This window comes from Muntiacus reevesi, chromosome 3 (assembly GCF_963930625.1).
Source record: "Muntiacus reevesi chromosome 3, mMunRee1.1, whole genome shotgun sequence".
NCBI lineage: Eukaryota > Metazoa > Chordata > Mammalia > Artiodactyla > Cervidae > Muntiacus > Muntiacus reevesi.
The window spans coordinates 209,796,893-209,810,192 of NC_089251.1; the positions used below are offsets into that span (position 1 = coordinate 209,796,893).

Genomic DNA, 13,300 nt, shown 5'->3' on the forward strand with positions numbered 1-13,300 from the left:
TAGCAACGAGGAGCCCAGCCACGTGCTCTGTGATGACCCTGAGAGCGCAGTGGGGTGCGGTGAGGGGTCCAAGAGGAGGGGGTGTACACACCCACGCGGCTGATTCACTTTACAGCAGAGACTTACACAGCATTGTAAAACAACGATACCCCCATTTTACAAACAGAAGAGTAAAAAAAATAAACTCTTCTCTGTGGATTTTACACACACGTCTCAAGCAGCTCCCGTGTGTCCGGCATCACACACAGGATGCAAGAGCAAAGAAACAAGCATGATCTCTGCCTGAGTGTTTCCTCAGGCCGAGGGAGGCACATTATCACCAGTGAATTGTTCAGTGCTGGTCCCTGCGGGCTGCATTTTCATTTCCAGGGTAGAGGACAGAGGCTGGATGGACGAGCGTCTGTGGCATCACAGCATTTCTGATCTGTGTGTATGATACCTCGATGTGGGAAAGCATATTCACAAATGCTGTCCTGTTTCCTTCTCACAAGTAAGCAGAGGCAGGCAGGGCAGGTATTACTATTCACTTTATTCTAAACAAGAGGAAGTAAGACTATGGAGTTGGGCTTGTCCGCAGTCACGGAGGTCACCCTGGAGATAACCATGACTCAGGATTTTTTTTTGGTGAGGGGGTAGCAAATCAAAGCTCTGCTAGGCCCTCCATGAACCATCCTAATGAATAAATGCATGAACATAAGAACATTCAGTGGATACTCACCAGCTGAAAGAATCTGCATCTCCTTTCTGCGTTTGAACATTGCTACCTCCCAAGTCATGCATATGGTGCCATGAATACATTCATGTGATGGTTTTCTCTTCTTGGCCAAAGATCTGGTTTGCTTAAGATTTCATCTCCATGCAAGGTCATCTGCAGGCTGACGACGGGGGCCATTCCAGAGTGAAGTGTGCCCACCGGTTTGTACTGTTGACTTTGCGTTCACCTTCTGTCTTAGGAGGATGTTTGGAGGCATTAGAATGTCAGGACTCTTTGGCGGCAGTGCTGTTTTTGCCTCATTTTACTTTCCCCCACATCAGAATGTGGAAACAGCTCAAGCTCCTTTAAAAGTACATTTGGCAGCACTGGTTCTCTGCCATCACTGTCTCACGTGCTTATGTTAACCCAGACTCATGAATGTCTTACTCAGCTTTGTAGATCTTAAAAGAACCCTTCCTTACCGACCATCCACTTACCCTGTTAGAGAATGCGAAATAGGCTGAAGCTGGGGTCCCTGGTATTTGGGGAGGAGCAGAGAGCAGGTCTGGAAGGCCTGGGCCATGATATAAGATATTGCCCAGGAACCAAGGATTACATTGGAATTTTGAGTGCAAGGAGCAACTATTTATTCTTGAAAAACTGGTACCTTCAGAGGATGTCGCTGATCCCATTTTGTATTGCCTGTTCCTCTGACTAGCATATATGAAAGCTCTCCAAGTAGAATTACGGCTAAAACAGTTGGTAAATGCGATGAAAATGAGGCAGTGTATCTCTGAGCCTCCCCATATACCCAGAACACAGCAGCAGGCAGTGAAATGAATGAATCTTGGGCTTTGGAATAATGACACTAAAGACTAGTCAGGCTTTGCATTTATAACCCTTTCTGCCTCTAACTCCTTCCTCAGTGTCTCTGAGCAATTTAAAAGCGATTTATTCCAATCCACATCGAAAGTGGAGAACTGGGGATGCAGAGAAGCAAATGCGCGTGGAATAAATGGGACTCGCACGCTCCTCAGACTTGTTATGAGAGCGGGAAGTGGGTCGGGTGCCCCTCGAGGTCTAGACACAGATTGAAATGATGGATGCATAATCAGCTTCTGACTCATTATTTTTCTTTATGAACCATCTTTGAAGCTCTGCATCAAGCCAGGAAACCGTCTGCTCAGCAGAATTTTGTCCTGGCGTGCCAGGAGGGGCCCAGGTACACGGAGCCTCTGGAGACAGGATGGGATTCATGTCACTCTCACGTCAGGGCTCAAAGAGCCGGGAAATTGTTGAATCTGGAAGACTCTTCTAATAGACATATACATGTGGATGAACTCATGATGTATCAGAAGATTGTAGACAAGCCATTCAGGCCAGCAAAATCCAGGCGAGCAACTTAAGCCAGCAGTTAAGGGCTGAATGGGGTGGCACATTTTAATTTTTAGCCTCAGTCTAAACAGTCTCTCTTCATGAGGTTTCTTTCTTCCATTTCCCAAATTTCACCCCTCCATGCCCACATACCCCGCTTTCAGTCTCACCAGGGAATTTCCTTATGAAACGGGGCATTCACATCCCACGCTGGGTTGGAGCACCATTCGGAGTGAGCCCAAATGGGAACCCCCATTTCTGACAGTGAAAGTCAAGAACATATTGTGCCTGTGTGAACTCAGAGGAAGTAGCAGCTTCTGGTCCTGCTGTTGCCACGCACCTTTTCTACCCACACCTCTGGCCATGTCCCCCTCCAGCCCTTGGTAGGGTGTGACAGCCCTGTTTCCCTACCAGGTCATCTCAGCAGCTTAGCTGTGGGGCTCCCCAAGAAGCCTAGACAGGGTTGGAAGACAGGCAGTGTGCACTTCTGTTCCTGTTCTAACCCATCCTTGAGTCTGGTCTCTTTAATCAGCTGTGGCTCATCCCACAAGCTTGGATGTGGTTGCACAAGCTCTCTCAAAAAACCCTGGGCTCCAAGCAACCTCTGCCCGGGGACGGAGATGGAACAGACTCCTTGTGCAGCTCCATGAGAATTCAAGGGCTCCGCTTGTTCTGTTGGCAGTGCCTTCTCGGGGCTTAGCTTATAGAGGCCTTCGGGTAACTGTATAAAGAATGATGAAGGAGACGAAGAAAAGTCCACTGGTCATCTGGGGTCTTGGGGCCATGCCCTTAGGAGTGATTTCTTGCTTTTCTCAAGAATCGTGTGCCTTGATCTCTAAGGTCTCGCCAGCAGGAGACTAGGTCCTTCTGATACGAAATGCCTGCCTGTCTCCCTGTGGTGTGCCCACATCTCCAGACCCTGTGAGAGAGCTCAAGAGTGGGCTTACTGATGGAGCAATCCATCTTCTATGTCTGTTTCAGATACTGAAATATTTACCTTCAGGCAGTCAAGCAAGTGACCGGTTGCAGAAGCCATTTTCATTCTAACTGGATGGGGAGTAATTTGGGTACACATGCACCCACCTTCCATCCTCTCCCCTCCCTTCACACATATGTACATAAAGTGAAGAATGTTTGGACATAGGATTCAATAACCTCTGTGACTTCAAGAACAAAAGTACCTCCTCACACAGAAATAGCACACAAAAATTGCTCATCCTCTCCTTACAGGGATGCTCAATTGCTGGAAGATCTGGCAATATTTATTCTTTTGCCCATTTATCTGACAAATGTTGGTGAAGTACAGAATATATTTCAGGACTTGTGCTGGGCCTTCTGGATCTGGGGCTGACTAAGGCAGTCATGCCTACAGGAGGATACTACTATGGCAGAGGAGGCAGACAGGTAAATAGGTGACGTAACTGTGAAAAATACACAGGTAGGAGGAATAATAATGAAAACAAAAAAGGGATCCCAACAGGAGACCTCACTGTGTGGGACCCCTCATATGCAGGGTCAGCCATTCGGTTGTGGAAAATGTTGCCCTGTGATTGGTGACATCAGGGAAGTACCAAGTTGAGCCCACGTGGAGGGCAGGAGCCAGCTGTAACACATTTATCTGGTTCATGTTACCATGATACACGTGACCACGGGGTTTTACACCCATTTTCTCTAACCTTTCCTTGTGCTAAGCCCTTTCCATGAATTATCTCTCCATCACTCTAGTCCTCTGACCTCAGTACCATTAGAGCCTATCTTACTGTGGTAGTGCGCAGGCCTGTGAGGCCTCCTCACTGTTGAGAGCTGAGTGGTCAGCCTGGCGTGGACTTGGGGTGAGAGAGGTGGGCAGGGGAGGCTTCTCCAAGGAGGTGCACCTGAACTGCCTTTTCGCGTAGACATTTCACGCAGGCACAGTTGGAGATGGTCAGCATCTGCAGTTTTACATGCATTTGAATGTTCTGTTACTCCTCATCTTCAAAGTCGTGGGTCTGCAGTGCAAATTGTGATGCGTTTGATTTTGTGCTGTGGCTTCCAAATGACCAAAGTGCCGAGACTTTGCACAAACCAATCGTGTGGTTTTGATGTTGCTATATGTTTTGTTTTGTTTCTGGAACGTCACGTAAGTAGCTAGGTGTAGTCTGGGAGTCTGCCCAATGAGTTGGCCTCCAGGAAACGGACTTGGATTTAGCATCCAACTAACCTTGGGCACTTAAACCTGCTTGGCAGATATTACCTTTGTCTCCTTTGTCCTTGTGGATCTTTAGGAGACAGTTTTCAGGTAGTTTTGGTTAGGAGCTTATGGCGGTCAGGAGAAAGTGAAGGTGTAGTCACTCAGTCATATCCAACTCTTTGTGATTCTATGAACTATAGCCCGCCAGGATCCTCCGTCCATGGGATTTTCCAGGCAAGAATACTGGAGTGGGTTGCCATTTCCTTCTCCAGGGGACCTTCCAGACTCAGGGATAGAACTCTGGCCTCCTGCATTGCAGGCAGACTCTTTACCATCAGAGCCACCAGGGAATCCTGGAGATCAGGAGAGGGAATAGCTAAAAATATAGGGGAGAGATTTTGGCCACTGTTGTCTCTTCTTTCAGTACTGAACGAAAGACAGATGTTCAGAGAGAGACCCTTTGGGTTACATGAAAACATCACTTATCAGGAAAATAAAATTTCTCCATACCCAGCCTTGTGTAGATTCTATTTAAAAATGTAAAAGGGATACCTGTTACCAAATAATGATTCCCAACCATTATTTGAAAGGTAAACAAGTAAGACTTAGCCACAGCATGTGGCCCATAGGGGTACCAAGTGGAACTTGGGTTTGGACTTAGTGTTCACTAAACACTAGTCCAAGAGCCAAACCTTGGAATCCATCCTTTCTGTGAAATACCTCCTTGAATCCTCACAGCAGCCCCATGAAATAAAGCGCTATCACTTTCAACCATTTTACACATGAAGAGACAGGTTCAGAGAGCGTGTGTTACCTTGACTGAGACCTGCAACTAGAGAAAATGCATTGTCATTGGACCTCAGATAATCCATGGAGAGAAAGATATAACAATTTCTCACAGTTACAGAGCTAGGAGATGATACAGTCAGGCTTAGAAACCTGGTCAGCCTGACTCCAGAGCTTGTGTTCTTAATCACTTTGTTGTCCGGATCACTTTGTGGTGATGATCTACCTATTGGATAAACTGAGGTTGACGGGTTGCTCAGACTCCATCCTGATTGACTCCACTAACTTGGCTAATGAAAACAAGTCAGAAAAGTGTCTGCTGGGCATGCAATCTCCTGGTTTGGGTTATCCTGGATATTCCACTTGAGAGAGAGAGAGCCTGGAAACTGACCACAGCCATGGAATCTGCCTAACAACTACCTTTAGAAAAACAAAATTTTTTAATTGGAGTGTAGTTGCATCATGATGTATTAGCTTCTGTTGTACATCATAGTAAATCAGTCATGCATATACATATATTCCTGTTTTTTGAATTTCCTTCCTGTTTAGGTCACCACAGAGTAAGTAGAGTTCCCTGTACTATAGAGTAAGTTCTCATCAGTTATCTATTTTATACATAGTATTAATAGTGTAATGTGAATCCCAATATCCCAGTTCTTCCCACCTCCCACCCCTTTCTATTAAGTTCATCTGTACCATTTTTTCTAGATTCCACATACATGCACTGATGTCTAAGAACTACCTTTATCTACACTTAAGGGATTCTTTGGCAACTACTCCACTTAGGGGTTTAAAACAATTTCGTTCCTCCTTTCACACAGAGTGAAAATCTGAGTAGTTTAACTGAACTCTGTCGATACCTAGGGATGTCCCTGTCCTGGAGCTTCATCTCTTCTCTCTTCCTTAGTATTAGTTCAAAAGTTAAATTTTAGAGCATGTAATTTAGAGTTCTATTTAGAAACACTCATTGATGGAGTCAAGCTGCAGCCATGGAGATGTTCTGTCATCTGGAATATCCTCATTACAGTCTAGGCTTCTGAAGACAAGATGAAGTATCAATAAAACATGCTGCTTCCTCCTGAGTTGAGCCTTTGCACTTGAATGCATTCTTGCAGTGTCTCTCCTGTGCTAAGGAAATCTAAGTGGGCAGAATGATGGGGAGTGGGGAGTTGGGGGAAAAGCAATTTAGTGTGGTTAAGTGCCAGTGTGTGGCAAGACCATAAGCCCTCACAAGTTCACAGAATGCCCTTGGTGGTGACAGACTCTCTCTGCCTATCCTATTGTCATTCAAACCTCAAGTATGCTCTTTGACCTTAATACATCTGCTACATTAGAATGTCACAGGTAATGAGTACACAGGAAGCAAGAAGAAAAGTTGTTTGTTGACAGAAGGGACAAAGAACTGTTGTTTTGGTGTTTGCAAGTGGTGCATTTCCTGCAATCCTAATTAGTGTGACGAAGACTCATTGCCAAGAAGTTGTGTGGTGTTTGCTTAAAATTCATTATGAACTGGTGAGGCTTTGGAGAGTTAGCCCAAAGTGTTTATTTTATGTGTACTGAGATACTCAGTTGCCAGCAGGGCAGAAGAGATGGTGCAAATTGTTATTCAGATATAATTAAACCTAGGTCACATTCGAGTCCATTAAGCAACAGCCTCAAATCCTTTTAATTAATGGGTTCAGATTGGTAGGTCTGAAGGAGCTAATTAAATTTCTTTTTCCAGGATTTTCTATTTAAATAGACAAGCATTGTGGTTCCTGCATTTCCTCCAAAGTTATTCTTTGCAGTTTAGTGTTGATGATGGTGTCAGCGCTTCATGGCAGGCCCTGATTTTCAGAGGTTAGGAAATACTATGGTCTCTGGTTAAACCAATGGAGACCCCTGTCTGCATCTTTCAGGATCTGGAAGCCCTCTGCTTTCCTGAGTCCAGCCACAGCCTGATAGAGGTCCTTTTTTCCCTGGAGAGCCGGCACCTCGTCCCCTAAATCCGCCAGGGGTGACAGATCACAGAGATCAAAAGCCTCAAGGATAGTGTCCCCTGGATTCTTCATGTTTAATGAAGCTGGGATGTCTTGGAACTAGATCTTCCCAACAGTTCCTTCATTTCTTCTACTGTTGTCAGTTATCTCCCAGCCCTAAGCTGCATACACAGGTCATACCCTGTACACATAAGTTCTTTCTGACAATCTTACTCCTGTTAGCTGCATGTTGTTCTACAGTCGCTCAGTCATGTCTGACTGTTTGTGACCCCATGGACTGCAGCATGCCAGGTTCCCTGTCCTTCACTATCTCCCAGAGTTTGCTCAAACAAATAGCCATTGAGTCAGTGATGCTATCCAACCATTTCATCCTCTGTCGTCCCCTTCTCCTCCTGTCCTCAATCTTTCCCAACATCAGAGTTTTTTCCATTGAGTCGGCTCTTTGCATCAGGTGGCCAAAGTATTGGAGATTCAGCTTCAGCATCAGTTCTTCTAATGAATATTCAGGGTTGATTTCCTTTAGGATTGACTGGTTTGTCTCAAGAATCTTCTCCAGCATCACGGTTCAAAAGCATCAGTTCTTCGGTGCTCAGCTGTCTTTTTGGTCCAACTCTCACATCCATACATGACTCCTGGAAAACCATAGCTTTGACTAGATGGACCTTTGTCGGCAAAGTGATTTCTGTGCTTTTTAATATGCTGTCTAAGTTTGTTATAGCTTTTCTTCCAAGGAGCAAGCGTCTTTTAATTTCGGGGCTGCAGTCACCATCCACAGTGATTTGGGAGCCCAAGAAAATAAAGTTAGCTACATAATAAGATGCAAAATCAGGGCCTCCAAATGGTGGGGGAGATGCCCCTCATACCAGAGAGCTTCCAGGATCCGGCCGCCGTGTTTCCCACCCCTCTGTGTCTCTGGCTTTTCTGCTCCAGGAGAAATGACCCCCACCAGCGGAGGGAGCTCAGCTGGCTTCTCAAAGCTTTTCCTCCACAGTTCCTTCCCCTGCAGATGTCTCTGAGAATCATCTCAAGGTCTACAAGTTATGAAAGGTTATTCTTCCAAAACAACAAAGCACTTCAGTATGCTGCTTTGTGCAAAAGAACATACAGTTATAGGAAAAACCTGAGATTTTAGTTTCTTGTCCCAGAAAATTCCCTGCAGGGCCTTCCTGCCTCTTCAGTATGGCCAACATGGACCACACTGGGTTAAGCCCTGGAATTGGGTGCCCAGCACATACATGCTTCATCTTCCAGTGTTGCCTGGGGAACCCAGCAGCTTGTACTCAGGGCTGTCTTGACAGAACCATTCCAAATCATCATTCAATTAAAGCTGCAGAGATAGGATGGCTGGGGAGAGGACCCAGGAAAAGAGAATCAAGCATCCAGCCATGTCCAAGCCAGCAGCTTCCTTCAGTTTTGGGGTCTACCCCAATGTGATGGCAGAAGGAAAGGACGCTCTGGGGCCCAGTCATCCTTTGCCACTGGCCGTGCCTCAGAAACTGGAGAGATTTCAGGAGCAGCTCCGTCATGTGGCTAGGGAGATCTCACATGTCACCAAGCCCAGACTCAGAGCCTGCCCATCAGGACGCACAGCCCCCAGCGCTGTGAAACACCCTGGGAGGCGGGTACACAGGGAGGCTTTTCTGTGCGATGATGCTTCATTTCTGGTCCCAGGAATCAGTGCCACTGAACTGCAGCAAGTCCCTTTTGTCACCGGGGCTCTGGGCCGCCGCGGTCTCCACAAGGACTCTGAGATGTGTTTTTGCTGCCATCTGTCGTCTGCTGTGGGGACAGCTCAGGGTTTACTTGCTGGAGAGGGAAAGCCTGGCCCAGTCACAGCTCCACACCCTCTCCCCACATCGAGAAGAAAATAAAAACCTAGATGTTGATGTCCCCCAGTGAGAACCCCATTATGAAAACCCGTGTTTGCTGACCTGCCATCATTTCCAAGCAGCTCCACGGGAACTGAAATCACACTGCCGAGCGACCTTTCTGTCCCTGCGCCCGGCATCCCTGAAAGGGCCTGTTGTTCCTTAGGTTCAATGAAGAAACCTTCTGTTTAGTTAAGCAAGTGTTTTTCCAGTCGTGTCTCCTGTTGCATTACAGAAAGATTATTGTTGAGTCTTGAGTTTTGTTGTTGTTTTTCTTTGAATACCCCTGCCTCCCTACCCCCTCAACTACCCACCCCGACTCTTACTCCTTTACCTTTTTTTTTTTTTTTTTACAAAGGAGTGAAATTCCTCATGGCCTGAGCACCTTCCTGGGCCTTTAAAGGTCCCTGGTCCTGTTTTTCAGGTCCTCTTGTAAGCCAGCTTCTCATCACCCCAGCTCCCCAGGGCCTTGGAACTTCCCAATCTCAGCGGCGTCCGCACAGGCGTGGAGCCCAGAGGAGAGCCCTGTGAGCCAGGGCCGCCAGTCCCGCTCGATGTGTTGACGTGTGATGTTCTTCTCTCTTACAGCTGTTTGTTGGACTTGGGTTCCCGTACGAGGGCCCAGCTCCACTGGAGGCCATCGCAAATGGATGTGCTTTTCTGAATCCCAAGTTCAACCCACCCAAAAGCAGCAAAAACACAGACTTTTTTATTGGCAAGCCAACTCTGAGAGAGGTAAGCATCAATAAAACTCAATTCTGCTTTCACGCCTATGAATGGTACCTCTTTGTTGAGTGCTAGGAGCCCATTTGAACCTCAGAGCCTTGGACGGTAGGTATTGCCAACTTCATTTCACGTACAGTAACTCCCCTACATACGCACCTTCAAGTTTTGAACTTTCAAAGATGCGAGCGTATGTTCACGAATCAGTCACTTGAGTTCACGTGCCTGGGATGCAATCAACCAATCACGTGCCTGGGATGCAATCAATCAGTCACGTGCCTGGGATGCAGTGCCGTGTGCTTGCATCCTCTCCAAGTGGCTGTGCTTTTGTGCACTTTGCAGTATTCTGTAGAGTACAGTAAGGATAATATCTTTATTTCAAGCCCAGGATGTCCAGAGGCAAGCATAAAAGCAGCAGTGATGTAGCTGGTACTTGCCTGTTCACTTGATGTCAGCCCCTCTGTGCCAGCTCTTATACTTTCTAAGATACTGTACTATAAGATTTAAAGTGTTTTCTTTACTTTTTGTATTCGTTTTTACATATTATTTGTGTGAAAAGTATTATAAACCTATCACAGTACTACTGTATAGCCAATTGTGTTAGTAAGACACAATTGTTGAACTTACAAACAAACTAGAATTTCAAACGTGCTCTCAGAATGGAACTCATTTGTATGTAGGGAACTTCATACAGTTGGGTAGAAAGAGGAGGGTGTATAGGGTCTCAGACATGGAGGGTTTGATTACATCCCCTCACTAGGTAGTTTCAGAGCCAAGATCCAGTCTAATTTCTGTCCATCTACAAAATATGGGGTCTTTTCACCCTACCCCATCTCCATCGTAATTTGAATGGATATCTCCAGCCTTCTAATTGGCTGCACTCTATTTTTCTGAATGATTAGTTTATGGAATAAAAAGAAAATCAACTGGTGAACAGGTTTTTTTTTTAAACTTTTTATTTTGTATTGTGGTATATAACCAATTAATAATGTGGTAGTTTCAGGTAAACAGCAAAGGGACTCATGTATCCGTTCTCCCCCCAACTCCTGTCCCATCCAGGCTGCCACATAACATTGAGCAGAGTTCCATGTGCTATACAGTAGATCCTTGTTGGTTATCCAAACTCCGTAACTACCTCTCTCCTCCCTCCTTTCACCCGGAAGCCATAAGTTCATTCTATAAGCCTGTGATTCTCTCTCTGTTTTGTGAATTCATTTGTAGCATTTCTTCTTAGATTGCACATATGAGGGATGTCATAGAATATTTCTGCTTCTCTGTCTGACTTACTTCACTCAGTGTGACACTTTCTAGGTCCACCCATGTTGCTGCAAATGGCATTATTTCATTCTTTTTAACGGCTGAGTCATATTCCATTGTACATGTGTGCCACATCTTTATCCATTCCTCTGTCAGTGGGCATTTAGATTGCTTCCATGTCTTGGCTATTGTAAACATTGCTACAGTGAACACTGGGGTGCATGTATCCTTTTGGATCATTAATGGGTATTTTTAAAGGACCTACTCTCTGTGATGAGCTTTGGGGAATAAAAAGTGGGCTGTGGGGTCCTTCCTTAAAGAATCATCATCCTTAAGAGAAGTGATGTATCAAAAGTGACTAAATAGTGTGCCTGGTATTTTAGCTGACTGTCAGCCAGCATCACCCTGAGAAGCAGTTATGCTGTTGTTTGAACTGTTTGCAGAAGCCTTATCTGAATTGCCTTCAGGGGTTCTCTTGAAAACCCACAACCGGGAATGAATCACTGTTGAAGGCAGTTGGATTCTATTTGGGACAATAAACAAAAGTGCATGTGAGTGACCGAGCTGGGTATTTCTATATCTGCTTAGAAAACAAGCATGTGCAAGGAACAGTAAGATCAATTTCTTATTATTTCGTATTTATTTAGTTAGTAAGTGGCTCTGTGGGCTGCTTGCGAGGAGGAAGCCTCTAAGTGTTGAGTTGTCCCAGTGCCCCTATCATTCAGGACAAAAGGATGATTCTGCTGTGCAACCCTCCCCACCCCGACCCCCAGACATGTTTTTAAAGCATACTGCTTTCAACTCTGCTACTTTCAAACCTTTATAGGACAATTCTCCTGAAACGCCCCCAGTGAATAAAGCATGTTTTCCATGATTCCTTTTTACCAGTCAGAGAGCTGACCAGTTAATAGAGTTGATTATTTTGAGAGTTCTTTTCTTTGACCCTCCCCATCATTGGTGAAAGGGCCAAAGGAGATGGGGAAAGATCAGCAGGACCACAGATTATCCGGAAAAAAGATGGACTTGTGACCAGATAACCTCTGACAAAGGTTAATGGGCTGTGTCAGTGAGAGTGTGTGTGTGTGTATGTGTGTGTGTCTGTGTGTGTGTGCGCATGTGCGTGTTTACCTTCTTTTTCCTTCTGCTAATATTATGAATTTGAATTCTTCATTTTGGAAGGGCGAGGGGGAGGTCATTCCTCAGGAATATTTAATGCTCAACAGTGTTTGGACTTCACATGCTGTGGGAGGCACCAGGGCACAGATCAGGAACCTTCAGTCTTATTCTTTGAGAACTTATTCTTTGGAAAACTTCGAAAAGATACTCTCCAGCAGTGAGAATATCTCAATTTAGGCATCTGTGCTTTAGCCTATGACTGATTTTGAAACTTTGGAGCTCTGGGGAAAAAGTGTGGGTTATCAAGTCATTCCTCTGTTTTCATTTGAGTGTAGGAAACCTGTGAAGTTCTATGTCTGCCTAAATTGGGTAATTATTTGTGATTTTCAGTTTTTTTTCCACTTTTTGTGATAAATTATACACAATAAAAATTATGATTTTAACCTTTTTTGAGTTCACTGGAATTCAGCACATTTGCAATATCATGTAATCATCACCACTCACTACTATCTTTTAACATTTATTGTTCCAAACAGAAACTCTGTACATTATAATAATGCCCCATTCTCCATTCCCCCAGCCCTGAACAAAATAGTAACCACTACCCTACTTTCTGTCTCTTACCTCTCCTAGGTACCTAATATAAGTGGAATCTTGCAGCATTTGTCCTTTTCTGACTGGCTTATGTCACTAAGTGGGTCTTCAAGGTTCATTCATGTTGTAGCATGTGTCAGAATCTTGTTCTTCTTTAAGGCTGAATAGTAGTACTTCATTGTATCAATGGACCACATTTTATGTATCCATTCATCTGTTTATGGACACTTGGGTTATTTCCATTTCTTGTCTGTTACAAATAATGCTGCTGTGAATGTGGGCATACAGGTATCTGTCTGAATCCTTGCTTGCAGTTCTTTGTGGTATATATACCTATGGGCAGAATTGTTGGAACCTGCTTTTTATTTATTTTGAAATAATTTCAGTCTTATGGAAAAGTTGCAAAAATAGTACAGAGTTTGGTTATGTGCTTCAGGCAGCTTCCACTAATGGCAACATGTTATAAAACTACAGTGTAATTGTCAAAACCAAGAAATTAACATTGGTACCCTAGCATTATCTAAGCTACAGACTTTATTTGGATTTCACTAGTTTTTCCACGAACACCCCTTTTCTGGTGCAGGATCCCACATGGGCTTTACTTGTCGTGTCTCATTAGTCTCCTTCAAGCTGTGACAGTTCTTTAATCTTTTACTGTCATTTATGACCTTACATTTTTGAGTACCAGTCAGTGATTCGAAACACTGTCCCTCAATTTAGATGTGACTGGTGTTTTCTC

The 13,300-nt window shown here is 44.7% G+C and overlaps 1 protein-coding gene across 6 annotated transcripts in view; it reads left to right on the top strand.

The window, feature by feature from the left end:
* The window catches only part of MGAT5 (alpha-1,6-mannosylglycoprotein 6-beta-N-acetylglucosaminyltransferase), a 394,309-nt gene that overhangs the window by 345,026 nt on the left and 35,983 nt on the right, over window positions 1-13,300 (top strand). For all 6 annotated transcript variants that reach the window (XM_065927827.1, XM_065927826.1, XM_065927828.1 and 3 more), the window contains one exon: window positions 9,460-9,606. In XM_065927827.1, the coding sequence (XP_065783899.1) occupies window positions 9,460-9,606 (147 nt within the window). The remainder of the gene's footprint in view (window positions 1-9,459; window positions 9,607-13,300) is intronic.